The sequence below is a fragment of the Amblyomma maculatum genome, chromosome 8 (genome assembly GCF_055883805.1).
Source record: "Amblyomma maculatum isolate TAMU_Amacu chromosome 8, ASM5588380v1, whole genome shotgun sequence".
NCBI lineage: Eukaryota > Metazoa > Arthropoda > Arachnida > Ixodida > Ixodidae > Amblyomma > Amblyomma maculatum.
Genome location: NC_139351.1, coordinates 99,557,578 through 99,585,451, shown reverse-complemented (window position 1 = coordinate 99,585,451; position 27,874 = coordinate 99,557,578). Strand labels below are relative to the sequence as shown.

Genomic DNA, 27,874 nt, shown 5'->3' with positions numbered 1-27,874 from the left:
CGGGAGCTTCCGGACGTGCAAGCTGGGTTTTGCAAGGGCAGAGGAACTAGAGACCAAATTGCTAACCTTCGCTGGATCATGGAAAAGCAAGAGAGTTCCAGAAACCCATCTACTTCTGCTTTATTGATTATGCGAAAGCGTTTGACTGTGTAAATCACAGCAGATTGTGGCAAGCTCTCCAAGAGATGGGAGTTCCAATTCACCTCATCTGTCTCCTCAGGAACCTGTATGAAGGGCAAGAGGCCACAGTCAGAACTGGGCATGGTCTTACTGATTGGTTTCCGATCGAGAAAGGAGTGAGGCAAGGCTGCATACTGTCGCCCTGCCTATTTAACCTATATGCAGAGTGCATCATGAGGAAGGCCGGTCTGGACGAGTCTTCAGCTGGAGTGAAGATTGCTGGAAAACGTATCAACAACCTTAGATATGCGGACGATACCACTTTAATGGCAGAAAGTGAAGTGGAACTCAAGAGACTTCTGATCCGCGTACAAGAAGAGAGTGAGAAGTTTGGGCTTAAACTGAACATTAAAAAGACAAAGATCATGGCGTCTTGCCCTATCAAGTCCTGGAGCATCAATGGACAAGAAGTGGAAGCTCTGACAGATTTTCTGTTCTTGGGCTCCAAGATTACCTCGGAAGGAGACTGCAGCCATGAAATTAGGAGACGCCTGCTTCTGGGAAAGAGAGCAATGGTTAGCCTTGGCCGCCTAGTGAAGAGCAGAGACATTAGTCTGCCAACCAAGATCCGTATAACTCGTGCTATGGTCTTTCCAGTTGTGATGTATGGATGCGAGAGTTGGACTGTGAAAAAGGCTGACCGCCGAAGAATTGACGCGTTTGAATTGTGGTGCTGGCGAAGGCTCTTGAGAGTTCCTTGGACTGCCAGAAGATCAAATCAGTCGATATTGTCGACCATAAACCCTGACTGCTCATTGGAGGGTTAAATTTTAAAGTTAAAGCTCAGCTACTTTGGTCATCTGATGAGAAGAGAGGAGTCGCTGGAGAAAGATTTGATGTTGGGAAAGGTTGAGGGTCGCCGGAGAAGGGGTAGGCAGCAAACGCGTTGGTTAGATGGCATCCTCGAGGCACTGCAGATGAAGTTATGTGATGTTAGGAAGATAGTGAGAGACCGGAAAGCGTGGCGTGACATGGTCCATAGGGTCACGAAGAGTCGGACCCGACTGAACGACTAAACTGAAACTGAAATACTTATCACTCTGTATACCTGTTTGAGAATAAAGAATATTATCAAGATATTTCAACCTTAGAGTCTTCCTACGTTGCTCTAATGAATTCTATTCAAAGTTTTCCTTAGTACGTGTAACAGTGAAATGTCTTGTATAATCTGCAATTGCATATCGAACCTCTGGGGTGTAGATCAATTTTCTGTTGCAGGACCGACTCATATTCATTTTATGCCCAAACTTTTGTGGAGCTTTGCCAAACCAAGTAGTACAGTTTGAATTATCGAGGTTCAGATTAACAAGCTTTCACTCTTAGCTTTCTTTCACAGCCTTATAGCTACACTTGGGTGAATGCCAGTGAGTAATTGCTTCCTTATAAGAAATTAGTACTACACTTTAGGGGATTCCCCCTAGACAGTGGGGGATATGAAGCATGGTGATGGGGCTCTGATGTCTGTTCAGAAATGAACACTTGGAAGGAGTAGAAAACTGATTGCAAAGCACATCTCTTTGAGAGTGCCATGGAATTATGATGACTTGGCTGCTTTTAATGGTGATGCTGTGGAAAGTTTCCCTCTATTGTTATGTGGGGCACTGATGCTGTTTTATTTTTTACGCCCAGCTTCGCTATGGAGAGCCCGTGATCAAGAGGGCAGTCCCACTGGCCTTGGCTCTTATCTCAGTCTCAAACCCTCGGCTCAACATCCTGGAGACTCTGAGCAAGTTCTCTCATGACAGCGATAGCGAGGTGGCACACAATGCTATCTTTGGACTCGGCATTGTTGGTGCAGGTGAGCCACATTTACCTGGTGCTGAATTGTGCCAAGATCATGGCACGTTTCCTCCAATTTCATTGCTGTGACACCTCCCTGGAGCTGTGGATGTTGTGTTGAGGCACTCTCCTTGACTGTAGGCACCAACAATGCCCGGCTGGCGGCCATGCTTCGGCAGCTGGCGCAGTACCATGCCAAAGACCCAAACCACCTGTTCATGGTGCGGCTGGCCCAGGGGCTGGCGCACATGGGCAAGGGCACCCTCACCCTGGGACCCTACCACAGTGACAGGCAACTCATGAGCCCTGTGGCCACCGCAGGCCTCCTGACCACCCTGCTGGCCTTCTTGGATGTCAAGAACAGTGAGTAGTAGTGCTATTTGTGTTGTCCCAGCACTGCTGCTGCAGCTCCCACAAGGAGAATGATTGACTGCATCCTTTTATGAGTTTATTATTAGTGGTGGTCCTGTGGGTTTCTCTATCACAAGACATTTTTATGCAAGCGTGCCCGTTGATTAAGCGCAGCTTTTGTTCCCAGTTGAAAATGATTGTGTAGGTTGCTTGTGGCCATGTTGAGCTTTCCTGGAAGAGGCCCTAGTATTGCACACTTTCTTTTTCTGCCAATTGTATAAAGGTCATGCCATCATTACGAAAAGGACCTTGTGATCATTTGTGACCTAGCATCGGGGATTTATGATAATAAGGTAATATTAATATTGATAATAAAAGCTATTGACACTGTCATTTGAAAAAAAGCTGGTGGCTGCGACATCAGAATTTTATTCTTTGACCCTTTCTAGCTTTATGGTAGTTCTTTTTTTCAATTAATGTCAACTTTTTTGTTATTCAGGGTGTCTTCCAACCAGGAAGATTGGAAATTATCATGGAATTTGGATAATGTGGAAGAACTCATGAAAATTCTGGAATTTGTGCTTATATTGGGAAAATCAGTTACAGTTCTATTTAGTAACACTTTCCTGACCGCGCCTAATTCCATCGATGGTTTCACGATTGGAATTTTCCCACTTTCAAAGCGCTCCTTGACAAGTGGCATCATCCAATGGGAACTAGAGGAATCATTCTTTCAGTTTTGCTTTTGATTTAATTATTCCACCGTGCCGCACCCGTCCAGATGGTCTCTGGAGTCAGGTGACCGACGCTCCTTGTTTACATCATGGCGTCGACGTCGCAAGCTCCCACTACGCGGAAACAGGCGTTTCCGCGGAAGTTGACGTATCTGACAGCTCGTTTTCGGATGCGAACAGCAGCAGTGATGACTCTGAAGACGAATAGAGCTCCTCAGACTTTATCACTGGCAGCGAAACTACGTCAAACCGACCCGAAACATGGACAACCATGCCTCATTGTTTTTGACGTTCGCTCCCCCAAAAAGGTCCGCTTTTGCTGCGCGCTGATCGGAAGAGATACTGTTCTGAAGGTCACAACTGTTATCTGCAGGATGACGTCTTTTGGGTAGTATTACTTGCCCCTGCAGCACAGTGAATTGTGTTTTCTGCTAGAGGACGTCCAGGGGCCAACCGCAGCATAGTCGACCTTGACTACTGTTTTCTTTCCTAACTCAGCGTGTATGCTGTACGCAGAAAACTAAAATTTGCTTAATGACACCGCCTAAAAACCACCCCTTTTCCTGCAGACAGGAAAGTGTTAAAGGGATCTAAACGTGCTATAAAAACGAACTAGCATTGCACGGGTTGTACAATACAGAGTTTGGAGACGCGTTCTCCATTCAGTGACCACCGGCCTCCCACATTGTGCTGTCGAGTGTATCGTCCCAGCAAGGCGGCAAAAACCGCTGCGGCGCCAGCACCATGCTTTGAATTTGGAAGTGTTTAAAGTTTGTTTCTGGCTACCATATTTTTCTCTGTTCTTGCCGACATTTACCAGTAGGTAAGCCAGCAGTCAGCGTAGGTCGCCTTTGTAACTAGCTTTCCCCGACACATATAATACAGTAGAGCCCCTTTGTAGTGACATAGGGGTAGAACATCCGCCTCGCATGGAAGAGGACCGTGGTTTGAATCCCGGTGCCGCAATTCTCCTCCGGATTAAAAAAACATATCGGCGTGTCGATGGAATTGCGTAAACCAGTCTGGGGTGCGACCTGATTCCTGTGAACACCTCCGGAAACACACTCCCTCACAAGAACAGGATTTGGCCACCCTGATGCAGTAATTGGCCACAGTTTCCAAATACTCTAGTAAGCCCCTGACCCTCAGTCCCCAGCGGCTGTGGAGCAACTGACCACAGCGGCAGCGAGACCTGCAACGCAGTGGAGTGTGCTAAGAATTTCTGACTCCGGACAGGACGCCATTAGAAACTGACCCTGACAACATTTAATGCTAGAACCGAAATAGTGAGACTAGTTTAGCAGTGCTGCTAGAGGAGCTGCAGTGTATGAAATGGGATTACAGGGTTTAGTGAAGTTAGGAGGCCAAATGAGGCATATACTTTACTAAAGGGTGGACATGTATTATGTTATCGAGGTTTACCGGCTAAACGAGAACTAGGAGTAGGGTTCCTTGTTAATTAGTATATAGCAGGCAACATAGACAAATTATATAGTATTGATGAGAGGGTGGCAGGCATCGTAATTAAGCTTAATAAACAATATAAGCTGAAGATCGTACAGGCCTACGCACCAACATGTAGTCATGATGACTAGGCAGTCGAAAGCTTCTACAGAGATGTAGAATTGGCAATGTGAAAAGTAAAAACGCGGTATACTGTACTGATTGGTGACTTCAGTGCCAAGATAGGCAAAAAGCAGGCTGGAGACCAGGCAGTGGGTAACTATGGCATTGGGTCAAGGAATAGCAGGGGAAGTTATTGAGTTCGCTAAACGCTATAACTTCAGGGTGTCTAGCAACCGGGAAAACCAGGAATTGTTAGGGAAAATTTCATGCACCAGGAAAAAATCGGGGAATGTCAGGGAAACAATCAAAACTTTGCCGAGGAGGGCACGCTATTGCCAGTCTTCAGAACATTGATTATACTTTCAAGTATGATAAGCTCTCAGAAGTTATGTTAGGCATTCTAACTCTCTCACGCAATAACGCACAGTGTGAAAGAGTGTTCAGCAAAGTCAAGAAGACGTGCACCAGGTTTTGCTCATCCAAGTCAGAAAAGGGCCTAGAACAGTTGCAGAATGCAAGGAGTCTGGAGTTTGTGTTTGTCACAGTCAGATGTTCGACAAGGACTTCCTGCGGAAGGCAAAAGCAGTAACCTCCTCAGTACTTTCCCAACCTTTCACTTCAAATACGTTTTTCTGAAGTTATGTTTGTGCGACTTTTTGGAACTCTAGTTTAGACTGCTCTGTTTTCCATCATTCAAAAGATATTTTGAGTAATAAAAACATTTTTAGTATTTTTTGGCATCCTCTATAGTAGATTTAGCACTGTGGAGTTGGCAGGTCTGCTGGCGCAAAATGAATGCGGCAATTGGTCGTCATTCCGCAGTTGCATGGCTGTTCTTCTTGCGAGTTATGCTGAGCTGTGAGATATTTGAATACCCTTCTCTGAGCGAACTTTCATTTAAACTTAGCACTTAGTGTGATATCCGCCTCATATAATTCTGTTTCACTTCATATTTTTACTGGATGTTGTTACCCGTGGCGCTATCTGTTGGATCACACACTCACTATTCAGTGGTCATTGAAATTTGCCATGTGGCAGTGGTGTATCTCGCTGACCCTCGAAAATTTCAATGGCCATTCACTCAATGGGCATTCAGATTGCCCGTGTGACAGAGGTATTACTCTCTTCTTTCTGAATGGACCACGCAGTTCTATCCTTGTTTTTTAACAGGTTTACTTTTTCTTTTTTCTACGCACTGCATGCTTTCCTTCATAGCTCCAAGCGTGCATAAAGTTGAGTTCTCCTGAGGGCTGATAAACCTGGTGGTAAAGCCATTTAAAAAAATAATAATAAACACTCAGTGTTGTTATTACTGGCTTTTTTCTTCTTTTTTTTTTCAAGAAAAATTTTTTTGTTGATCTGGCCGCACGTGCGGCGATGTCATTTCATGGGAAGTCATCGCCGTGGCCGCATGCACTTTATTGTAACCGATTTTTACCAACAATTTCTTTATCGTAAAGGAGGGAAAATGTCTAATGCAGATGTACTGGGACTTCAGTTTCACTTTATTATATCCGAGCGTTTACTGAGCCCAGGAAACCTTGTCTTACCTCCCTGGCAGTCATCCTGGGCAAGTCCCATTACCTCTTGTACTGCCTGGTGACAGCCATCCAGCCTCGCATGCTGGTCACCTTCAACGACAAGTTGGAACCACTGCCCGTGCCAGTTCGTGTGGGACAGGTGAGCCTTGGTGGGAATGCGCACTGGGAACAGTGCTCATTCTTCTGTTCCCAATCACAGGGTTGGTGGCCGTTGTGGGGTGTGCTCATTCACGGGCAGATATAATAGCGCGCTTTGCTCATATTTGGGTGCTACGCTCGGCACCCCATCTCTAGCCCAATGGTATGGGCTAGAGATGGGGTGCTCAATAGACAGAGCTTTGCTGGCTTGTTCAGATAAGCAGTGAACACAAAAAACATCTGCCAGAAATCACCACTTAGCAAATCAGAAGAGAGAGTCATTTTGTTTTCTGAATAAAAATGTAGTTGCGAGTCGCCGCTCATCTGCGTGCTTCCTGTTCCTTTGTCCTTCGTCCTTTTGTGCTGGTTTTTCATCCAAAATGAATTACAACCAACTCGCCCAACTCAGCATCCTACTGCTGAAGTGTCTCGGGAAATCAGGGATAGTGTGTACGTTCAGTTTGAGGCGTTCCAGCTGTGCTCGTTGGTTAATTTATTCTCAGAAGATGTCTGTCAGTTGTTTGATACAAACGCAAACGCAATGAAATTCTGCATGCTCAAGATGCAATCAGGCCACCTCTTGCAGGCAAAGGGTAAGCTGCAGTTAGAGTGGAGGTTATTGCTTCAGATTAGTGTCTCGGCTGGTGCTTCGGTTTTTGTCCAATATTTATAGAAAATCTCGGAATTGTATGTTGAGATGGTTACCTATCTGCTTATAACTGGCTTTGGGGCCCTTTAAACATGTTTCCGCTGTAAGGATTTGAGCTTGGCTTATTTTGATGGAACATTTTTAGTAAGCTGCACTACAGTTCAACTTTATTGGTGAATCGTTATGCTTGTACATTATTATGCAAGTGGGCACTGGTTCGTATGTGACTGGAAATTGAATTGGGCTCATGAGTATTTCTGCCCCCACGTACAGGCCGTTGATGTGGTTGGACAGGCGGGAAAACCCAAGACCATCACGGGCTTCCAGACACACACGACTCCTGTCTTGCTTGCTTACGGAGAGCGAGCAGAACTGGCCACGGAAGAATGTATCCTTTGACTACTAGTGGGGAAAATGCCTGCTTGCTTTCAAGTTGCCGCCTAAAAATGCTCGTTGGGGCCCACTCTGCTTGAGTGAACAATACGGTGGTCTTCTATTGCTGAATGGCTTTATTTTTCTTTGGCAGAGTATTAGTCCATAAAGTTTGTTTTTTAGCACAAGGCACTTCTGCCCTGTACAGGTACTTTCTTTGTCTGCTTCTCTACGAAGAAAATTTAAAGAATGTAGAGAATTTTGGCTGAAATTTTAATCCTGTACATAAGTGTTGTTGCACAGGTCTTGCTCTTCTGTCGCTTAGCTTTGTGTGTAGTTGGCTGAAATTGAACTCAAATTTTTCACTAAAATTAAATCTCTGCCTTTGTTGATTAACCTTCCAACTCTGCACCAATACAGTTATGCAGTTGCTATGCGTAGCAGCTGCGTAGCGAAAATTTTGCTCGAAATTAGTGCTATCGCACTAAGACCTTGTTTTGGCAGCTTTATCTTTCACAAGTAGGAAAGTTTGTTAACAAGTGCAACATTGCCTCAAAAAAAACTTTTTTTCTAGTGGGTAATCTGGTGTGCCAAGATATTCACCTGTGATGTAAGAGTCAGAGAGTATAATTTTTTGCACGAAGATGAAGTATTAAACCTTGATTCTGCTTGCCCAGACATTGCCCTCACGCCTGTTCTGGAGGGCTTCGTCATACTGAGGAAGAATGAAAATTATGCCGCCTGAAGTGAGCCCCTCTAACTTAATAAAAGAAGTTGAACTGTGTACAGAGCTTGGCTTATCTTATGGCACAATGTAGACGGAGAGCACATATTCCTGCATTGCACTTTTATTTTATTGCTGGAGAGAGAAAAATGGGGGGGAAAGAAGTGACCAGTTCATAGAATGAAATGACCTGACCTGACCTGCAGGCCTATGTTTGTGATTCAGAGGTCTATAATGCACAGCAGCAGAAGTATATAAATACTGAAAGCCCAGCAACTTTCTTGGCATTTGCTGCTACTTGTCACAGTCGAGCTCTGGTGCCAGAGATGAGTCACCGCACCCAATTTCGGTGTTGATCTTGAGGCTTGTGCGTGGGTTGTCAGTGCGGTACCCAGCAGGATTGGATGTCAACCACCTCCAGAAGTCTTCGCCTAAACACAGGGAACATCTATTAGCATCCCTGCAGTGTCCCTAGCATGCTGGACCCCATTTTGCTACACAAAGGAAAAAGATCCCGGAGCTCACACTGGACTTACACATGCGCTCGATGCCATGCTGTGCTTTCCAACGCAGCTCTTTTTCAGCCAGGCTGCAGTCTCCCCATATTGCTGGTATGTCACCAAGTCTGCGATCGTGAATCTTGTACGGAATCTGTGTGGGAGCAGATGGTTTGCATTGTTGACCTAGTTCCACTGGCTGTGCCTCCCGCATCACTCTCACCTTCTTTCCTGTCACTTTTTCAAAGGCGTCAATGAGCTGGAGCACGGTGTACCCTTTGCCAGTGCCAAGGTTGTAAACCTGGGGGAAAATTGTTTGAATTAACTTCCGAGAGATGAATAGTGACGAACCAAAAAATGTCCGCAAGTGAAAATTTACGAAGCAGTGACTGCAAATGATCTGAAGCACGATGAGTGCCAGTTCTGGGTTTCGCTTTGTTGCTATATAAAAAAAGAAGGCATTTAAGCGTGGGAAATCTAATTTAAAGGGGCACACAGGACAACTTCATTACAATGTCGATCACCAGAACAAAATTTTGTTGCCTCTCTAGCTGCAATGATGTTTATCTGACAGCAAGGGACGCATCTTTTACCGAGAAAATTGGTCAAACTTGTGCAGTTATTACCAAAAAAGGATAGGTTGCCACCATGACGGGAAGTAGCCCATGTGGTCTGCCGTTAAAAATCTATTTCACTGCAGACAGTTTACTTCTGAAAGCGACCAATAGTGGCGACACATATTTTATTCTTCATTTGAAGCAGTCTCTTGATTATAGCATGGTACGCTATCGGCACAGCCCAATTTCTATTTCACCTCATTGGCCCAGGACATGATCAATGTAGTGGCTGGGACAGCAAAAGGCAGTGCACGATGGCATGCATTTTTTGTTGCAGAAGCAACACTGTGGAGAGCCATTTCGCGTCCACCGCCGCGAAACCAGTCATGACGTCACAGGTGCGCCGCCGCTTTCCTTGTCGGATCTGCGGGTGACTCAGGGGTGCTGCCGCCGAGGAGTGACGTGTGCCGGGGCCACTACAGAGTCTTCCGCGGTGTCTCTTAAGAGTAGAGTGGCGAAAGCCTACTCTTCCTCTCCTATCATTTGCTTCTCATCGTTTGCCTCTTATCAGCATTCGTTGCAGTGCTACATATAAATATAATTGATTTACAGGAAAGGAAAGGCACAGTATCTGTCACACTTTCTCCGGCAAGTGTGTTTAGATGGCATACCACTGCTTCTGTCGCGTGGCATTTCTTGGACACGTTCAAGTCTCGTCTGGAATGCTGACGGTGCCTCAGACTGTAGCGCTCCGTTTGGCCCCAGTGGTTGTCACGCTCTGAGGGCCACCCCTCTTTATAGAAAGTGCGCCGCATTCATCACACCTCTCCTTCTAGCCACCCTACCATGGTGGAGGGCTACGGAGTAATTTCGACCACCTGGTTATCTTTAACGTGCAGAGACATCGCACAGCACACGGACGCCTCTCCATTTTGCCTTCATCGAAACGTAGCCGCCGGCGGTCGCGTTCGAGCCCGGATACTCTGCCTAGAACGCCGGTGAACTTTTATGCGTTCAGTGGAACGCTGGTTGAGTTCAATGCAACACTTAGTCACCTGCAGCCACAGCTTTCGCTCCACATTCGGTTCAGCAGCGTTGAAACCCACAATTTTTTTTTTTAGTATATCGCTCGCATTGACAAAAGATCTAGGAAAACAACCACAAATTTTAAGCTGTGCAGCATGTTTCCTATCCTGCACCAAAAGGGACTTCTGACAACTCCAATCAGACCACTATTAGAAACTTATTGTGCATGCATTACATGTCTAAAGTGCTGACTGTAGTAGCTTCAGTCATTAATTTTGCCTCTGATGACAGAAAAACGAGATCATCATTCCTTCGTACAACAGCAAACTCGGCGAGTGCATACCCACAAGCATGTAGCTTGTGATCTTACGCATGCACAAGGTTGCTCATAGAATTCTCCCTGTAGAAACCACAAAGAAATAATTTTTGCTGAAACCCCACCTGACTTCCTGCAAAATATACAGAAGTCAGAAACACCCTTTAAAGGTGCGCTGTGACTTTTTAAAACAGCCAATTTTTTTAGTTAGACTCCTTTCTCGTTCCTGGTACCAGTGCTAAAAGAATTATTGAAATCGGAGCATGCAGGTGAAAGTTATTATGCATAAAAAATTTAAAATGAAAATATAGGACTGAAACATGCTTCACTCACCCATTGCCAGCAGTGGGCAGTACCGGTCCTTGCACGTGCAGTGGAAGCTTGCATGCAATTGTTACCTCACCGGAGCAGGCCACATTCGCGCATTCTGACAGGGTTTTATGTGCGTGACATAGACAGAATAGGGGAGACAAACTCTAGGCTCCCGAATGTTTCTTCATTGGTAGGATTGGAAGGTGCACCAGCTGTTTCCAACCTGGCCTCTTTGTTCAGTCTTTCCCTTCACGTTTTTGGCCAGGAAGCGTTTACTGGCTTTTCTTTTTTGTTGCTTCCTTCTCGATGCAAATTGAGCAGCATGCAGCGCTTGCCTTTTCAAAAGTTTAAAGCTAAATGCAAAGGGTCACCCCAGCTCTGTTCTTATTAGTTTTCACTGGCTCTTGCGCCTTAATTTCAGGTTTTGTCCCTTGCACGTCTTAGAGCACTCTCACACATATTTTAGATCGCTACCACAGTACAAAGGAACAAAGTTAACAGGATATCCAACCAACCGGGAAACCAGCACTGAATCTGGCATCATTTTAGCTGCGGAAAATGACCGCTGCATTCCGACACCATTGGCTCGAAATTAGCCATTCTGGAGAAGAGATTAAACACAATTTTGGCAAACTCTTGGGGTGCTGAGGCATCACAATGTCCCATACTGTGCTGACAAAGTTAAAGACTGCATGTTTGCCAAACGTCACAGGACCCCTTTAAGCTCCACAGTTTGAAAATCAAAGTGTTATTACCTTGTACCTAGGATTCTGCTCCAACCTCTCCAAAGCAGCAACGTGTCCAGTAGCAAGATCCATGACGTGTATGAAATCTCTCACACCTGCGTGTTAACAGCATTGGTGGCGAGATCCGATTAGGCCACTATGTTTCTCACTAACTTGTTCCGTCTTCAGTGTCATAGTCGCCACCAAGGACAGCCAACTCGGAGCGCTTTCCGACTGCCACCTCTCCAATGACTGGCATCAGGTTTGTGAAGGCTCTGATTGGGTCTTCACCAATCTTTCCTGATGGGTGGGCGCCAAGGGGGTTGAAGTAGCGCAACGCAATGATGTTCCATTGCTGCATGGGGCAAAAACATGCATATGAAATGAAGTTGCTGCTGGAAAATGAGCGTCCCTGCTTTGTTGCCATCGGGGTCACAGACCTGTGCAGCTACTTTACCTTCTCAGCCTTGCAGATGTCCTCAAGCATCTGTTCAATGGCATACTTTGTTCTGCCATACACGTTAGTCACATTGCCGGTAGGATGTGCCTCATCGATTGGCAGGTATTGGGGATTGCCGTAGACAACACAGGAGCTGCTGAACACCATGCTGTACACCCCATGCTCTTTCATGACCTGAAAGACAGCAAATCATCCTTCTGCCTCTCACGTTGCTTGGCATGCAGTATATCATGGGCAGTATACTGAAAATGCTTGTGCTGAGTTAGATCTGTCATAAGTTCAAGCAGTCAGCTGTCAAGGAGACATTAATTATATACTACACGTGGCCTTCTATGTTTTAACCAAAACTCCCTCAGTGACAAGTTGGTCAGTGAGAATGTCATCCAGGTAGGCCTTGCAGTGGGAGCTCACAGGGTAACAAAAGTGGGTATCACTGTTGCTTGAAGGAAACCAAGAGGCCTGGGCTTTTGTTTCACAGCTACTTGTAAATACTTACTTCCCAGAATATGCCACCTGGTTTCGTTCTATTCGAGTCGTCTATTGCCACGGTGCGGTGCCACATATTGAGCTACATCTGCCCATTTAGCATGTCTTGCCCTCTCTTATCGCACTTCCATTTTCTTCCACTCGCTGTTTGCAGTGCTGCTTCCACAGTTCCTTCAGATATTCATGAGTGAGCTGAAGGAAATGGTGTAGAAACCGCAACCAACTGCTCTGATTGGTTCGTTGCTGTCGCTTACCTCAAGCAAGTTTATTGTGCTGACAATGTTGTTCTTGTAGTAAAAGAGTGGCTTCTGCATGGACTCGCCCACAGCTTTCATGGCGGCGAAGTGGATGACGAAGTCTATCTTGTACTGTAAACAAGAAATTAAATGTGAAAACAGTTACCAATAAGTTCCAAATGGCGTAGTAATCGCGGACCTAACGACCTAACAAGCACACAGTGCAGCGAGAGAATGCGCTGCCGATTGACGCACACTTGCAGGTGTCGCGGCGTCCAATTCTCAGCTGTTCGCGGTTTCGGTTTCGCGCAGGGGCATAATTGCTTGCGTTGCACTGGCAACAAAAATCATGTTTTTGGAAATCAAAACCTTCCTTTCTTTTTATCGCTCCTCTCTGTACTTCCCCTTGCTATCCTTTCCCTATCCCTTTTCTTTCCCGCTGGACGCAGCTCGGGTGCTTCAGATTTTAGATGGGATTTGCTGCGGCCGGCAACACTTTTCCTTACTTTTTGATTATTAATGTGTAAATGAGCACAGTATGGTTATGTAGCGGGCTTCGCATGGGCATGACCGTGTCAGAGCTATAAAAAAAGTATTTGGTATATCAGGAAAATGGTACCGTTGGATAGAGCATCAAGGAAAGGTGTGCATGTGACAAAATGGTTGATGTGGGTTCATTGGGTAATTAGAGCTAATTAAGTGTGTAATTGGGAGTCAAGATGGCCGCCAGCCAACTTCAGTCCAAATAGCCAGGAGGAGTAACATAGATGTCCAAAGAGGGGTCATGTGGTACTCTACTTCCGGTGGCAGGAAATTTGAATGTGAACGAGTGTTAAAGGGCGTGATTTGCATGCACAAATGGGTGGGAATGGTTAGAAAGTGTGTAAACGAAGGTAATCAACCAGCTGCAGTGAGAAAAGTTCCGAGTACTGCAGAGGAGAAATGCCAAAGCCTTAGCGTTGCTGCTGCACACAGTACATCACATGCTCCTTGTCGAACACAACCAGTGTTGCGTTGAAAATGTCGGAGTTCACCTGCGTTCTATAATTTGTTCACAGCAAAGGCGCATATCTGTCACTCGTAGAATCCCGCTGACGCATCTCGCGGGCAACCCAGCAATGCTCAGGCTTACGTATTTCTCCTGTGTAGATTCTGCAGTGATCTCGGAAAATTTTTAACTATTAATTAAACCACTATCTCCCTTCTTTGGCCAAAAAAAGAATGATATGAATTTAATAATGGCGAGCTACTGCGGGTTCCAACAGCGAGGCGCAGAACTGTAATGGTTATAAAGTCAGTGGTGCTCCAGCTTTGCAGTTTGTGCCATTCTAATACATTTACATTTTCCTGTGGCAATCTGCTCCAAAATTGGCAAATTGATCAATATTGCACATTAGCTGCGCCAAAAAGAAGGCTGTCACAAGAAAATAAATATGTTCAGAACCATTCAAGCTTTCAGTTGGCAACCTCATAAAACATTTCTACAGTTGGCAACCCAGGGTGCTGGTGGATGGTAGAATTTAGCAGCCAGTTCAATGAACACGTAAAGAGAAACGAAGGTGCAAGTGAGACCTTGTTTCGCTACAGGGACCGCGGCTATGGAGTTTGCACAATATATCTGGCAGTTACTTTATCAACTCTTCGTGGGAGCCCTGATGAACAAGCGTAAGTACTGCTTTTTACACTTATGGGATGAAAGTGACGTGTGTGCAAAGGCATAGTTCGATAAGTTGACATTCTTGTTTGGGGTTCCATTAACATTTTTCTCCCAGAAAAGTGCGCATTACCTGTGATTGGCCCTGCACGTATGCAAAATCTAAAATCGGTATTGTTATATTAATAAATATTGCAGCGATTCACACCGCTTGTAAGCAAGTTTGCCATAACACTTGCATGTGAAACTGGTTATACGCAGGCATGTTGAACTTAATGAACCAGGAATGTTAACATGTCCATTAGCAAGACGCCACGCAGAAGACTTTTTTTTTTTCAGGAGATTTGTTTCTCGATAAAATTTTAGTGAGAACATGTGCAATGTGGAATCATTTATTTTCCTGATTAAAATGTATAACCTTGTTGTTTGTAATGCTTAAAATTTTGTCTTTCTAGGACGAAGCATGAAATTTCATGAATCCATCCTCAATGAAGTGGACTCCAACAATGACGTCATTTGTGGTGCAAGAGGGGAACTAAAGAAACAGATTCAATTTGTATGCTCTGCAATGCAGTCATTTCATGTGTTATGCATGGAGTTGCAGCCTTCAAACGCTATGCAGCGTTGAAGGCTGCAAAGCACAGGGCCAAAGATGGAAACCTGCAGCCACAAGCCAGAGCAAAGCACGTTGGACTTCTCACATGGGACCACTGACATATCTCTCAAGGTCATGTATCGAAAGCATGTCCGTCGTCTGCAAGCCTGTACCTTTTTCCTGGGGAGAGACGGAAACAAAAATATACCAGTGCATATTTTCAGTCGGGTTGCAAAGGGGTTTAGCTATGGCAAGACCAAATTGTTGCGCATAGTTTCTGATGGGCTCAGCTCTTACTTCAAATCTCGGGTAGTAAGCAAACTCTGCCACCCGAATGTGTACTCAGTAATGGTTGATGAAGCCCCAAAACCCGAGGAAAGGGTGCAGCAACTGGATGTACTTGTAAGGTACTTTTCTAACAAGCAACAGCAAGTGGTCGTCGACGACCTCCAATCATTTCATCTTGGATGTGGGACTGCAGAGGAAATTGTTGAATGCATTGAAGATGCTTCGGCAGAGCTTCCGAAGCAAGGGCTTATTTGCTTCTTTAGCGATGGCCCAAAGGTCATGAAAAGCATATAAAACAAGCTTTACAATCACACAACATCAGGCCTAGTGGATGTTGGCCACTGCGATTGGCACAAAGTACATAATGCCCTCTCAAAGGGTCTGGAGGCATTCGGTGCAGAAATAGAGGAGCTTGTGAGAAACATCTATTTCAAGGGTACTCTCTGTAGATAGTGAAAGCATTAAGGAATGCCAAAATGCACTGCGAATTTCTTCTCGTGTCTTTGTAAGGCACGTCTCAAATCGCTGGTTGACTCTTCAAGATTCGCTTTGTCATGTACAAGAGCAGTTTAAAGCATTTCAAACATATTTCCACAAGGGTCATTTACCTGGACAGCGCTTGGATGCTCAGAACCTTCACAACAAGCTTTCATCGGCATTTTCAGATAAATCCCTGTATGCAAAGGCGCTCTTCTTGGGGAACTGTGCAGACCTTTTCTCGGGCTTCAAGAAGTTATTTCAGAAGGAAGAACCACTTCTACATCTGTAAAGTTGATGTCCTTGATCAAGCGAATCCTAATGCTTTTTGTGAAGTGAAGCCTACATCAACAAAACTGCAGATGACTTGAAGACGCTCAATGTGGAGGACCCTGCACTATTGAAAATAAAACCTGAAGTTGGCATGGATACTGAGGAGGCTACAGAGGGATGGGATGCAAGTCAAAGAAAGTGATTGCACCTTGGTGCATGTGCATTCTACATTGCTTGCTCAAAGGACCTACTGCAGAAGTTGCTTCTGAACAACAAAGTTCTTCAAAATGCAGTTATTTTGGGACTTTAGCTTTGCAATGTAGATGCTGAAGTGCGGTCATTGTGAATGCTATCCTCACAACATTGCCTGGTGATCCAAAGTGATCAAGTGTCTGCTTTAGTAGATGAGTGGCATATGCTAAAATGTGACCTGGCTAACAACATTCATCTTGCTGAAAATGGCCATATTGATGTTCAGTAGGCAAAAGCATTCCAAGAAAAGAGTGCAACTGGTGAAATTAAATACCCTTTGCTTTCCAAACTGGTAAAGGCGTTATCTCTATCTCACTGCAAGGAACTGCACAAGAATGCTGAATTGGACAAGTTGGTGTGTTTGCATTTTAGAAACGTAGCACAAAGAAAAGGGCACAGAAATGTTGTTTCCTTTATTTTGTGTCCTTGTCTCTTAGCACTACATTCCTAAAATGCTCACGGCAATGCTGGCTGTGAGCGTGACTTCAGTCTAAAGAAACGAATGCTTGAAAGTCTAGCATCACTGTGTATTGAAAGCATCGATGGCTTACGACAAGTGAAGATTTGAAATACGTCAATGATGCCAAAAAGGTGCATTTATCACTGCAGCTTCAAAGCATAAAAGGAGCGTGAGCTAAGTATGCTGAAAGAATTCGGAGCCGAGAAACTGACTTAAAAAACCCTGGCGCATTAGCAGATGGTGGAGATGACTGCGTTGTAAAATGGCCACGAAAGCAACTAAAAGAGGTTTCATCGTGTCAATCAACCCTAACGAGGGCTGAAGAAGTAATTTCTGGGTTGAAGAACAAAAGCTTGGAGCAGGTTCAACAAGGCCAAGCTTTGTTGGAACAAAGGAATTCTAGCCTTGCTGATTCACTTCGTGAGCTTGATGAATTTGTGCAAAAATACCAAGAAGCGTTGAGATAGTGCCAATTTGGAGAAAAATAGAATGGTTCTAGTGAGCATGCTCTTTGGACATTTAGTCGAGCACATTTGGCCATACTTGCGTGGATGCAAGACAGTGTCAGCATTAATAAAATGTTTTTGTTGTACATCTTTGTGAACACTTTTGCTGTATTTTTTTATAACTACATATGGCTGAACCTTATCTTGGGTGGCTCCTCTATTTTGTTCGTGCTACTCCCAGATTGCTCCAGAATTGTCATTCTGATACAAAGGTGCTCCAAAATGAATACTTTTCTGCTCCAAAAATTGCTCCAGAACTTGAAATGACTGCGCCACCACTGTAAAGTTAATTCTAGTTATAGGAAGCTTGGTCAAAACCCGCACACAGTTACTCGTGCGCTGCCCCTGCGTGCTTACAAGATGTTGCCAGATTCCCTGTCGATGCTGTGCACGGAAGATCGAACTTGATACGAAGAAAAGGCAAAACAGTGCGCGGCGTAAACCCATTCACGCTAGGCGCGGACGACTGCACCTGTGGCCACGCTTCGAAATTGCATGTTGCGTCTGTTGGTTCGTGTGGGCCACTTGCATCAGGTTTGCTGAGAGCTTGCCTTGCACTCGCGCAGGTGTTTTCTTGGAATCCTGAACAACATGCAGTCGGCCGGCATCGTGGACGCGAAATTTACGCGACCATGCACACGTGGCTGCGCTGCAGTGCGGGGCTGCGGTGGATTACCCAGCATGCATGGGATACAACAAATAAACTGCAGTTGCTAACATCGCGTCCACTAGAAAGATGCCTGCTGTATGCTCCGAAAACCTGCTGCCCTTATCTTTCCCTTTTTCTCCTTTCTACTTGAAGTGATATTTAGGGATCTTTACGGCGCCCGGCTGCAACACGCATTTGCGCATGCGCTTTCCGGGTAGCCGTTCCCGCTTCGACACCGCACCACCCAAACACCCTTTATAAAGATAGGGGCGTATCTAGCGCCATCTCTCGACGACCGCGCGCAACTGAAGGCATACTGGCTCCAATGGATAAGCGAGCGATGCCGCAGGCATCCTTCTAGAGGCGATGTTGCTAACTGGAAACTTTCATAAAGCGATGCATGCTGGGTAATCCGCCATGTCGTTGGCAGCAGACGACTCAGCTGGCGCGATCGGCCAGGCCGACTGCAGGTTCTTCACGATTCCAAAAATGTCTGTACGATTGCGAGAAGGCCAAGGATCCTTCTAACGACGCCAACGTGAATGGCTCGCACGGGCCAAGAGACGCGAGACCGGCGCCAATCCGTAACTTGAAATAATGAACGTCGGCGATGTCGACGGGAAGCCACAGGTCCTGACGCGTAGTGCAGTCTGCAGTGCTTTGCATTTCTTTATAGCACGCCCATTTTTCGGGAACAGCATCGACGCATACATTCTTCAGGTATCTGCCGACATCTTGCACGCACGCAAGGGCAGCGCACGAACAGCCTCGTGTTTTCTCAGTGGACCGTCGAAAGCGACATGGTACTCTGTGAACTCGGCACGCACTACACTGCTTCATACAAGCTCCGTATAAGAATGCGGCGGTTTTGTTACTACACTGGACAACAAGACATATTAGACTATTCCAACCAACAAGATCAAAATTCTTTAGCTGATGGTTAGCTTATTAAGGTGACTAGAAAAATGTTAACATAGGACTAGTTCCTGCCACGGAGGAATTATGTGGCGGAATACTACTGACTTTTATGCATCCTTACTAATGATACTTGTGAGCCCGCACAGTGCACTAGCTGAATAATAGAGTTGCGCTTCGTAATCCTGAATTCAGCCCGCGGCATCACGAGGTGCTACTACGGTGACGGCTTCATATACCTTGTCAAAGATTCTTTCCAGGGATGATTTCTCGAGCAGATCGCACGGGTAGAACTCCATCGTCCTTCCAGTAAGTTCTTGCGCCCGCTCCAAGCTGGCTGCCTGACCGTTTTCCCCTGTAAAGACAGCTTGCATGGGCGGCACTGCCGTACGCTGAATTGGAAAGGCTTCGCTTGTGCGTACAAAGTTGGACCCTTCCAATCCCCGGTTTTCTCGATGGGCTTTCTCTCGTGTTATATGCGTCTCCCTAGCAAAAAAAGCCTATGAGTCATAACCTCATACAAATTTCTCATACTAAACTCGTATAATATCATACAAAGGTCATTCAACGTATGAGAAATATATGAGAGTGTATGAGATTTGTATGAGTTTAGTATGAGAAATCTGTATGAGGTTATTGTGACTTATACAATTGCTAGGGCTTGCATGACCGGCGCTGAAGATTTAAAAAAAAATGCATTGCAGATAGGTGAAGCCAGCGATATATGCCATCATGCAGCACTACTCGGGAGTGCGTGAATACAATTTCACAGGGGGGTGGGGGGTTAAAGGCACTGCCGTATTGGGCACTGGACTGCGCTCGTAGTAATGAAAGTTGACAGCCCACCTTAACAGCACAGTCAAACCGGTTTCTCCGAGGGTCATGAGAAGGTCTAAAGGATGAATTATGCGAAATTGCATGTATTCAGTGTAGGGGAAATTCATTAAGTTAAATGTGATGGGGGTTTCACAAACAGCCGATTTAGAAAGGAACCACTTCCAGTGCTTTCATGGTGACCGCTTGAGAGGTGAACTTCCGTTCAAGCGCGGCCTGCATGCAGCGATTCTTGCTAGCTAAATCAAGCCGCGTGTGAAAAGCCCTCGGCCATGCCTCGGAACTTGCCCTGCCACCATTCATTGCGCCCGCATCTTGCGGCCGTGTTCTGCAGTAGCATGCGGGCGCGGCGCATTGCCAAACCTTGCGAGGATCAATTAAGCGTTATCACATTGAATTGCAGAAAGATACGCGCGGCATGGGGTGCAGGCGGAATTGCTTAACGGGCGAACCTTCTCCACATATTTGCTGAAAGCGGCTGCCGTGTGTCGCCAAGAGGGGGGTTTGAATTTGAAGCAATCTGCCACGTGTTCCCGCGTTCTTGCCCATATTGCTCATGATAGTAGATCATGGAATCGTCTCTTGCCCGCGAGCACGACTAAATACCAGTGAGTGCGCTTCGTCCTCACAGTGATCCCTCATATGAGCGCAGCAAGTCGTACACACGCGAGCATGCACTCGAATTTTCCCGCCATAGGAAGGAGGCGGAAGCGTCGCGGATTGGCTCGCACGAAATTAGGCAGTGCGCAACACGCTCAAATGGATAGCTGGCGGCTTGTTCGGGTCTCCCCCTCGATCCTTGAATCGAGTCGCCAGTGTAAATGCGGCTTTAGACTAACAGGCAACCACTTCACGAGAAAAGAGCCGGTGTTGGTACTTTTTTTTTTTCTTTTTTGCAGGACGCGGTTTTTCCGCAGTCAAGCGTTACTAAATCCATGAACCTTTCATCGATTGTGCACAATTTGGAGCTGTAATTCCCGCCGCTCCATCAGCAAGGCGAGACTTTCAATATGAGCTCATTAGAGGTCGTAAGAAACGAATGGCCGAAGTGACTCGCGGTTTTACATGCGTGATATACCTGGAACGGCGTTTGCGAAGTTGTCGATGCCGATGACCCGATGGCCGGCCTTCAGTAGCTCGATCACCGTGTGGCTGCCTATGAAGCCCGCAGCGCCGGTCACGAACACCGTCCTGGCGCCGCTCATCTTGACCACACCTGCACAGCCAGAAGATTCGCTTACCAAGCGGTAGGGACGAGGACTTGTCGTTGTGGCCCCTTCAGGTATTCCCGTAGGCGGCTTTGCGTCTGTGGAAACTGTAGCCGCAATTTTAGGTTGATGTCAGGAGGAAGTTTGCAGGAAAGTTAATATATATAGCACAGACATTTATATTGTGCCTCTAATACCACCACGAACCCAATGGCTTGGAATATGCCAGCAGTAATCTATAATTCAAAGGCTGTTCTCCTGACAGGGTTAGTTTGTGCGAAAGCAACTTTTAGAATATTGCAAAGTAACTGACAGCTTAAAATGTGCGGCATAGAAGGTTCAGAATGATGCATACGCAAACACTGAATCGAACGGGCGCGCTGCTTTCGTCAAGGGTAAATCAATGGGCCAGGACGTACGCATATTTGAAGAGTAAAGTGCATGAGCGATCATATTATTGTGAAAGCAATGCTACTCTAGGTTTCGAGCCTTCAGCGTAGCGCGGTTGGTAGCCACGTTTTACCCCCGTGACGCTGTGACGTCACACCCGGCGTGACACTAGGGTCAGAGCTGGGCTACCAAGTCAAGCGGTCGGCAGGAGCTCCCAACTTAGGTCTCGTTTCACATGGGAAGGTTATGTCAGAATCAGCCTGCTGAGGCCCTGGCTTTCACGTTACCCTATAGGCCACTAAGGCACGTTCATACGGCTTGGTTAAAGCGGGGCTTTATATGTGGGATAAGGAAGAAGAATAACGCTCGGTCACCCGCAGCTAATGCTTTCGCTCAATATTTGGTTTAGCAGCGTTGAACCCTTGTAAGTTTTTTTTGTTTGTTTTTTTTTTTTTTTTTGCATTTTTCGTGCGAAAGCACTGATCCTGCGGTATTATAGTATGGGACACTGCGGAATCGAACGTTTGCATGTCCGAAAACTGGCCTGTCTCGCCTGGGCAAGTACACGCCGTTTCCCGGGACGTTACAACTAATATCTCGGAGGCAACGAGCAAATATCGCGGGCGGGTGCTTTCGCCAGTTATAACCAGGTTTAAGTAGGGTTAAATCAACGCAGTTTTTATAGCGAGAGCTACACTATACGCCAGCCGCTTCCCGAGGTCAGCGTGGCTGCGTGCTGAGCCGTGGCACCTCCGCTCAACCAGCTGTGCGCATGCGCGGAGTGACGTCATAACGACGTCATTGGTATATAACGTCATCGTGACACGTGACACCAGACATTTGGGAGTTTTAGAATAGGGGGACCCAAGGCTTGGGGCCCCCAAGGAAATAGCGCGCGGCAGCGCAACGTGCTAGCCGAGCGGCGAGTTTTAGAATAGGGGTTTTCCCGACGCAGCGGAGCCGGGCTTGCGTTCGTCGATTGCAGCGCCACGATGGTAGCCAAGGAAAAGAATTTTAATATATAAAAGCAAACAACGTTATATTATTCATCAAAAAGTACTATTATTGTGCAAAAACTATCTTAAGACTACCGGTTATATAAACCGTTTTCGTCAGACAAGACGAAATCGGCCAATTGTCAATCCAGACTGAGACCGGGAAACCTCATTTGAACCTTCCGCGCTTTCCGCCGTCTGATCCCCATGGCAACCAAAGGAGGCGAACTCGCTAAGCCTAACGGCTCAGTAAATCCGGAAGCAATCTGAAAATATAGCACGTTTTATCGCTAAAATTTGGTTGTGCGGGCATCATGAGACATAGCATAAGCTTCGTTGGCCTTTCGTTTTCCATGAACGCGTGACACCATGGAGCGGTGACGACGAATGTGTGCCGAGGCGAGCGGCCGCCGCTTGGCCGAGCGCCGCCATGTTGCCGTAACCCAAGCGACCCAACGGCGGCTTTGGGCGAACGCTATTTTGGAAAAATAGGGGCCGCCCCAAGCGTTAACCCAAGACCCCAAGCGCGCCTTACGTTCTGCGCATGCGCATTTCGACGCCCCAAGCTCCTTGGGGGCCCCAAAGCTTGGGGCCCCCTATTCTAAAACTCTCTATTGTCTGCAACCGGAAGTGACGTCATCATGGCGTCACATCCGGCTTTTCATTTGGCGTTACCTTCAATTGGCACTACCTAGAACGCCGCAGTGGTGACGGATGGTGGTTGCTCCTGGCCCTACGTGGCTGGGACTGGTAGGTGACTGCCGCTTGTAGTGGGGACTAGCCTGCCGCCATATTTTTATCTGTAGTAGACCGTCACTGCATCCGCTACCGTTTCGGTCGTGGACGGTTGTTGCGACGCGCGTCTTCCCCTTTTCTTTTTCTTCTCTATTTTCTCTTCTGTCCGCAATAGGCAGCGGATGTGGCTCAGTTACAGAGCCAGTAGCAGGCCCATGCGCATGGAGGAAGGAAACAACTAAGGAGAGGCCCTTGACATTCCCAATGCATTGGAGAGAGTGTGGCGGTGACGTCAAAATTTAGGGTTAGCCAAGTCAGGCCATTAGCAACGGCGAAGCTGTTGCTATGAGAACTCGGGCCACTAGCAACAGCGTTGTTATGGGCACTAGGTACGTGAGCGTCGCGGAGAAAGAAAATGCGGAGGGTAAAGGAGGAGGAGAGACGTTGCAGCGTGCGGTCGCGGCGCGGCCGCGCCGACTTCAAAAAAATGACGTCAGGGCCTCTCTTAAGTTCTTTCCCTCCATGCCCGTGCGTTTTCTTTTCCTTCTTCCTTCAGTCACAACAACAGCTCCACATGGGGGAAGGGTGGCAGTTCCTGGCCCTGCGGGGCCGGGACGGTAGGTTACCGCCGCTTGCGGCGGGGGCTAGCCAACCACCGAAATTTTATCTGTTGTAGGCCGTCATTGCACCTGCCACTGCTTAGGGGGTGGACGGCGGCTTTTGCGGTGCGCGTCTTTCTCTCCCTCTACTTTTTCTTTCTTCTCTATTTGTTGTCCGCACGAGGCAACGGCGAGACCCGGTTTCGAACCCGACCTCGGCTGCTGCGTTTCGATGGAGGCGAAACGAAGAGGCGTCCGTGTGCTGTGCGATGTCAGCGCACGTTAAAGATCCCCAGGTGGTCGAAATTACTCCGTCCGTAGCCCTCCACACGGCTCCTCTTTCCACTTTCACTGCCACCTTCCTCCCTTCCCTTACGGCGCCGTTGAGGTGTTCACAGAAAACAAGACAGTTACTGCGCCTTTCCTTTCCTATAAAAATCAAAATCAATAGTAATAATAAAGGTGGCTCAGCTACAGAGCCAGTAGCAGGCCCGTGCATTTTCTTTTCCTTCTTCCTATAGCCGCAACAACAACAGAGCGTATACTGCCCCGCCGGGGTGGTGCAGTGGTAAGACGCCCGACCACTGTGCCGGAGTACCCGGGTTCGAACCCGACCTCGGCGGCTGTGTTCCGATGGAGGCGAAACGAAGAGGCGTCCGTGTGCTGCGATGTCAGCGCACGTTAAAGATCTCCAGGTGGTCGACATTACTCCGTAGCCCTCCACTACGGCTCCTTTCTCTCTTTCCACTTTCACTCCCATCTTCCTCCCTTCCCTTACGGCGCGGTTGAGGCGTCCACAGAAAACAAGTGAGACAGTTACCGCGCCTTTCCCTTCCTATAAATCAATCACTTAGTGTTCCTGACATGCTCCCGCAGCGGGAACATATAGAGGCATGGAGGTCAAAAAAAGTGAGAGCGTGACGTCACGCGGCCAACCTGCGTAAGCCAAGCTCCGAGGAAGCTGTTCCCTCCCCCGTTTTTCCGCTCTCCAAGTCAGTCCCTATGTTTTGATGTCGGTATGTTTTAGTGCGCGCGTCTGCCCTGGCAGTAGTCTAGGTGGTGTTGCCCTGGCGCGGGTGCGCGGCTCTCTGCTTTGGCGAGCATGGGCTACCGCACCGATTCCCCGGTGGTGCGCGTGCTGCGGGGCGCTCCGTCTCCTCAACAGTAGGGTCCCGCAACTTCTTTCTCCTCACTGGTTGCCTCTCAGCGGGTTAAACGGCGATTGTTACCGTGGGGTGTCTCTGAACGCAACCGAGAGGTAACGTACACTCACTAAAGGCAGGAAATGAATACGGTGAAAATAGTTAGTGTTACCGTTGTCATGCTGTTACCTCGTGGTTCTGTTCACGGCTGATTTCGTGGCTATTAAGAATTAAAAACATCACATGATGCAACCTAAAGGAGACACCCTCCCAGGAAAGATACTGGTAGCTTATATTAATGTTGTAATTTAAAAAAGAAATAAGAAAAATGTTGCACTTACAATATTCGAACGCACTTTTTAATCGCTAAGTGCGCAGTTAAGTAGTAATCAAACATTGCGCCACTGAGGCAACGAGAACAGCAGGCTTTAAACGCACTCTGATTCATTTTTACAACATTTCCGCTATCTATCGTCAGATGACGCTGCTCAGAGGAGGCACCCTGTGTAACCCGCCTTATGGTGAAGGTGACTGCGAAAATGTCTGTGTGCTGCCCGATGACGCAGCGTATCATGAACTCTACGCGTACAAAACTGATTGCGAGGGGGAGAAAGACGCGTGTCGGCAAGGGCCGTCGTCCACCACCGCAACGGCAACGGGGGCAATGGCGGCCTACAACAGATAAAAATATGGTGGCAGGTCAGCCCCCGCCGCAAGCAGCAGTGACCTACCAGTCCCAGCCCCTAGACCTGAGAGAACGGAATCACGCCGCGGCGGGCCCCGCACAGCGCCCATTCGCGCATGCGCGCGCCACGCTAGTAGATATCACCGCACGCTATCACGTGGTCTAATCTCGTGGGGACCAACTCGCTCTCTTTTATTTTTATGACTAGCACAGCATAAGGTCTCGATGTCTTTCGCCTCCGCAAAGGGAGGGAGTGAAGGGTGGCAGTTCCTGGCCCTACGGGGCTGGGACGGTGTAGGTCAACGCCGCTTGCGGCGGGGGCTAGCCAGTCACCGAATTTTATCTGTTGTAGGCCGTCATTGCACCCGCCACTGCTTCGGTGATGGACGACGGCTGTTGTTGCGGCGCGCGTCTTTCTCTCCCTCTTCTTTTTCATTTCTTCTTTCTCTTCTGTCCGCACGAGGCAGCGGAGGTGGCTCAGCTACAGAGCTAGTAGCAGGCCCGTGCATTTTATTTTCCTTCTTCCTACAGCCACAGCAACAACAACAGACAGAAGAGAAAATAGAGAAGAAAGAAACGGAAGACGGAGAGAAAGCGCGCTCCGCAACAACAGCCGTCGTCCACCACCAAACGGTGGCGGGTGCAATGACGGCCTACAACAGATAAAAATTCGGTGGCAGGCTAGCCCCCCCGGAAGCGGCGGTGACCTACCTGCCCCAGCCCCGGGGGTATGCCCGGATGCTCCGCTGTGCCGCACATATGACTACCACCTGTAACACGCTCGGCCAGGATGGCCCTTCGCACATTTACCATAACCAGAAGACTGCGCGATCAGACGTAAGCGGAGCTGGACAAAACTCCCTCCGCCAAAATGCAGGCAGACTTGTACAGCTTTTCTATTCGTTTTAAATTTCTGGCGCCGTAGACCGCGGGTCCAAGCTCCATCAAATAAATAGTTACCTCTCCGGACAGTACATCTGGACGTTACACGTTACGACTACTTGCTTTTTTGGTAATATGCCCGCAGTATGTTCGCCGACACGGTTCTAAAGGGACCTTAAGTTGACGCTTCTATACACATCGCGATGTTTCTCAGTCCTCCGTGAAGCTCTGTCCCTACCTTGTTAGTGCCTGCAGGTCGAGGCCCCGCTCCAGACAGCCTCAAACTACAACCTGTCCGACCGTGTTTCGCGTTTGCCTCATGACCTCAACCCGCCTTTCGACGCAGTGACACAGGCGACCGAAAATTCATTAGACAAACCCTGCACCCAGTTTATATATCTTGCCGTTACAGAGTGCACACAACAAACAATTCAACAGATTCCCAGTGAGACCCGCGCGCATCCAGCCAGCCACGTAATACTTTTCACGGAAGGCGACGTCGCTCACCTCGGTGTCCGCGAAGGCACTCCTTGAAGATATGTGCTACAAGTTCTTGTGGCTATGCGGTAAAATTTGTGATCGCAAGGCAAACGTCCTCCAACTCTGTGCTATTCGTACGCACTCCAACCTAATTCATAGGAAGCTGTAGCCTTGTGCTCGTCGCTTCACTACAGAAAACGGCTGTACAAACAGCAGTGCACGCAGTCGACGGCAGAATTAACCTACCTTTGGTTGCGTCGCTTGTACGGTTGAATAGGAAGCGATGGAGGGTGGTACACCCGTGGCAGGGTACCACTGGAAACGGGGATGCAGATGGCAGCCGCGTCAACTTGAGCTCGGGGGTAATGCGTGCCTGTGTTGTTTACCCACAGTAGTTGAGTTCCACGGGGTTCTCGAGATGCGCGAGAGAGGACCCAGTACGTTGGCTTGCCTCGCGTACAACACGTAGCCGTTCAGCGCTGCACGCGCAAGGTCTAGCACCCGGAGACTGGATGACGATATCGCTCGTTGCGCGAGGAAGGGGCGAACCGACGCAACAACTTCCTTTCCCGACTCTCTATTAACTGCTGGTGGCCGAGTGGGATGGGCCTTGAGTTGGGTGGCTGTGTCTCGTCTCCGTTTCGCCAGAACGGGAGAGGAGGGCAGCCGGCTGTTGCAAGGAGGACGACGTGACGTCGCCGCCTCGTCTGGTCGGGCCGCTTTCCTCCTCTATTTGATAGCCGCGCTCTCTTGCGTGGCGGGCAGTGCTACTGCAAGGCAGAGGCGGATGGTAAGAGGGAGAGGGGAGGTCGCTCACATCTGTTGTATTACTTATTTTGTCATTTTCTGAGGCGAAATTGAGAGTGCTGGCCGATCGGAAACGTCCCGTTTTTCGGGTCAACGCTATTCGTTCCTCACCGCGTCGTTCATATTTCTTTTTTTTTTTCTTTTCGACTGTAGCAGCGGACGTACTAGATGAACAAAGGTTCATGTTCCCCATCCATGGGGGCAATGTTTTCCTCGTCGATCCGGCGGGTTGAGCTTCTGCAAGCGCGAACAGTTTTGGTTCCTTTTTTACATTTAAATAATCGCTTGGTTTATTCGGTTGAATGTCCCAAAGCTACTTAGGCTATAAGGGACACTGTGATGGAGGTCTCTGCATAACGTCAACCATCTGGAGTTCTTTAACGTGCTCTGACGTCGCAC

At 47.6% G+C, this 27,874-nt stretch overlaps 2 protein-coding genes and 1 pseudogene across 3 annotated transcripts in view; 2 read left to right on the top strand and 1 right to left on the bottom strand.

Moving 5' to 3' along the window:
* Positions 1–8,096, top strand: part of Rpn1 (regulatory particle non-ATPase 1) — a 32,203-nt gene extending 24,107 nt beyond the window's left edge. Inside the window, exons 17-21 of the mRNA XM_084576956.1 lie at positions 1,810–1,978; positions 2,101–2,322; positions 6,172–6,290; positions 7,212–7,326; positions 7,988–8,096. Coding sequence (XP_084433082.1) covers positions 1,810–1,978; positions 2,101–2,322; positions 6,172–6,290; positions 7,212–7,326; positions 7,988–8,055 — 693 coding nt within the window. The 3' untranslated portion in view covers positions 8,056–8,096. The remainder of the gene's footprint in view (positions 1–1,809; positions 1,979–2,100; positions 2,323–6,171; positions 6,291–7,211; positions 7,327–7,987) is intronic.
* Positions 8,097–8,140: 44 nt separating this feature from the next.
* On the bottom strand, positions 8,141–27,269 carry LOC146181966 (UDP-glucose 4-epimerase-like). 2 transcript variants are annotated; one of them, XM_084576958.1, is made up of 10 exons: positions 26,915–27,269; positions 20,631–20,867; positions 18,958–19,073; positions 12,668–12,781; positions 11,925–12,101; positions 11,642–11,822; positions 11,498–11,583; positions 8,755–8,832; positions 8,571–8,685; positions 8,141–8,465 (listed from the first exon to the last, which is right to left on the bottom strand). In XM_084576958.1, exons 2-10 carry the CDS (start codon positions 20,755–20,757, stop codon positions 8,329–8,331), a joined length of 1,131 nt encoding a protein of 376 aa, XP_084433084.1. In that variant the 5' UTR covers positions 20,758–20,867; positions 26,915–27,269; the 3' UTR covers positions 8,141–8,328. The 2 variants fall into 2 exon arrangements, with proteins under 2 accessions (XP_084433084.1, XP_084433083.1); XM_084576957.1 differs by having other exon boundaries at positions 20,631–20,768.
* On the top strand, positions 14,755–17,750 carry LOC146181967 (uncharacterized; annotated as a pseudogene).
* Positions 27,270–27,874: the final 605 nt, after the last annotated feature.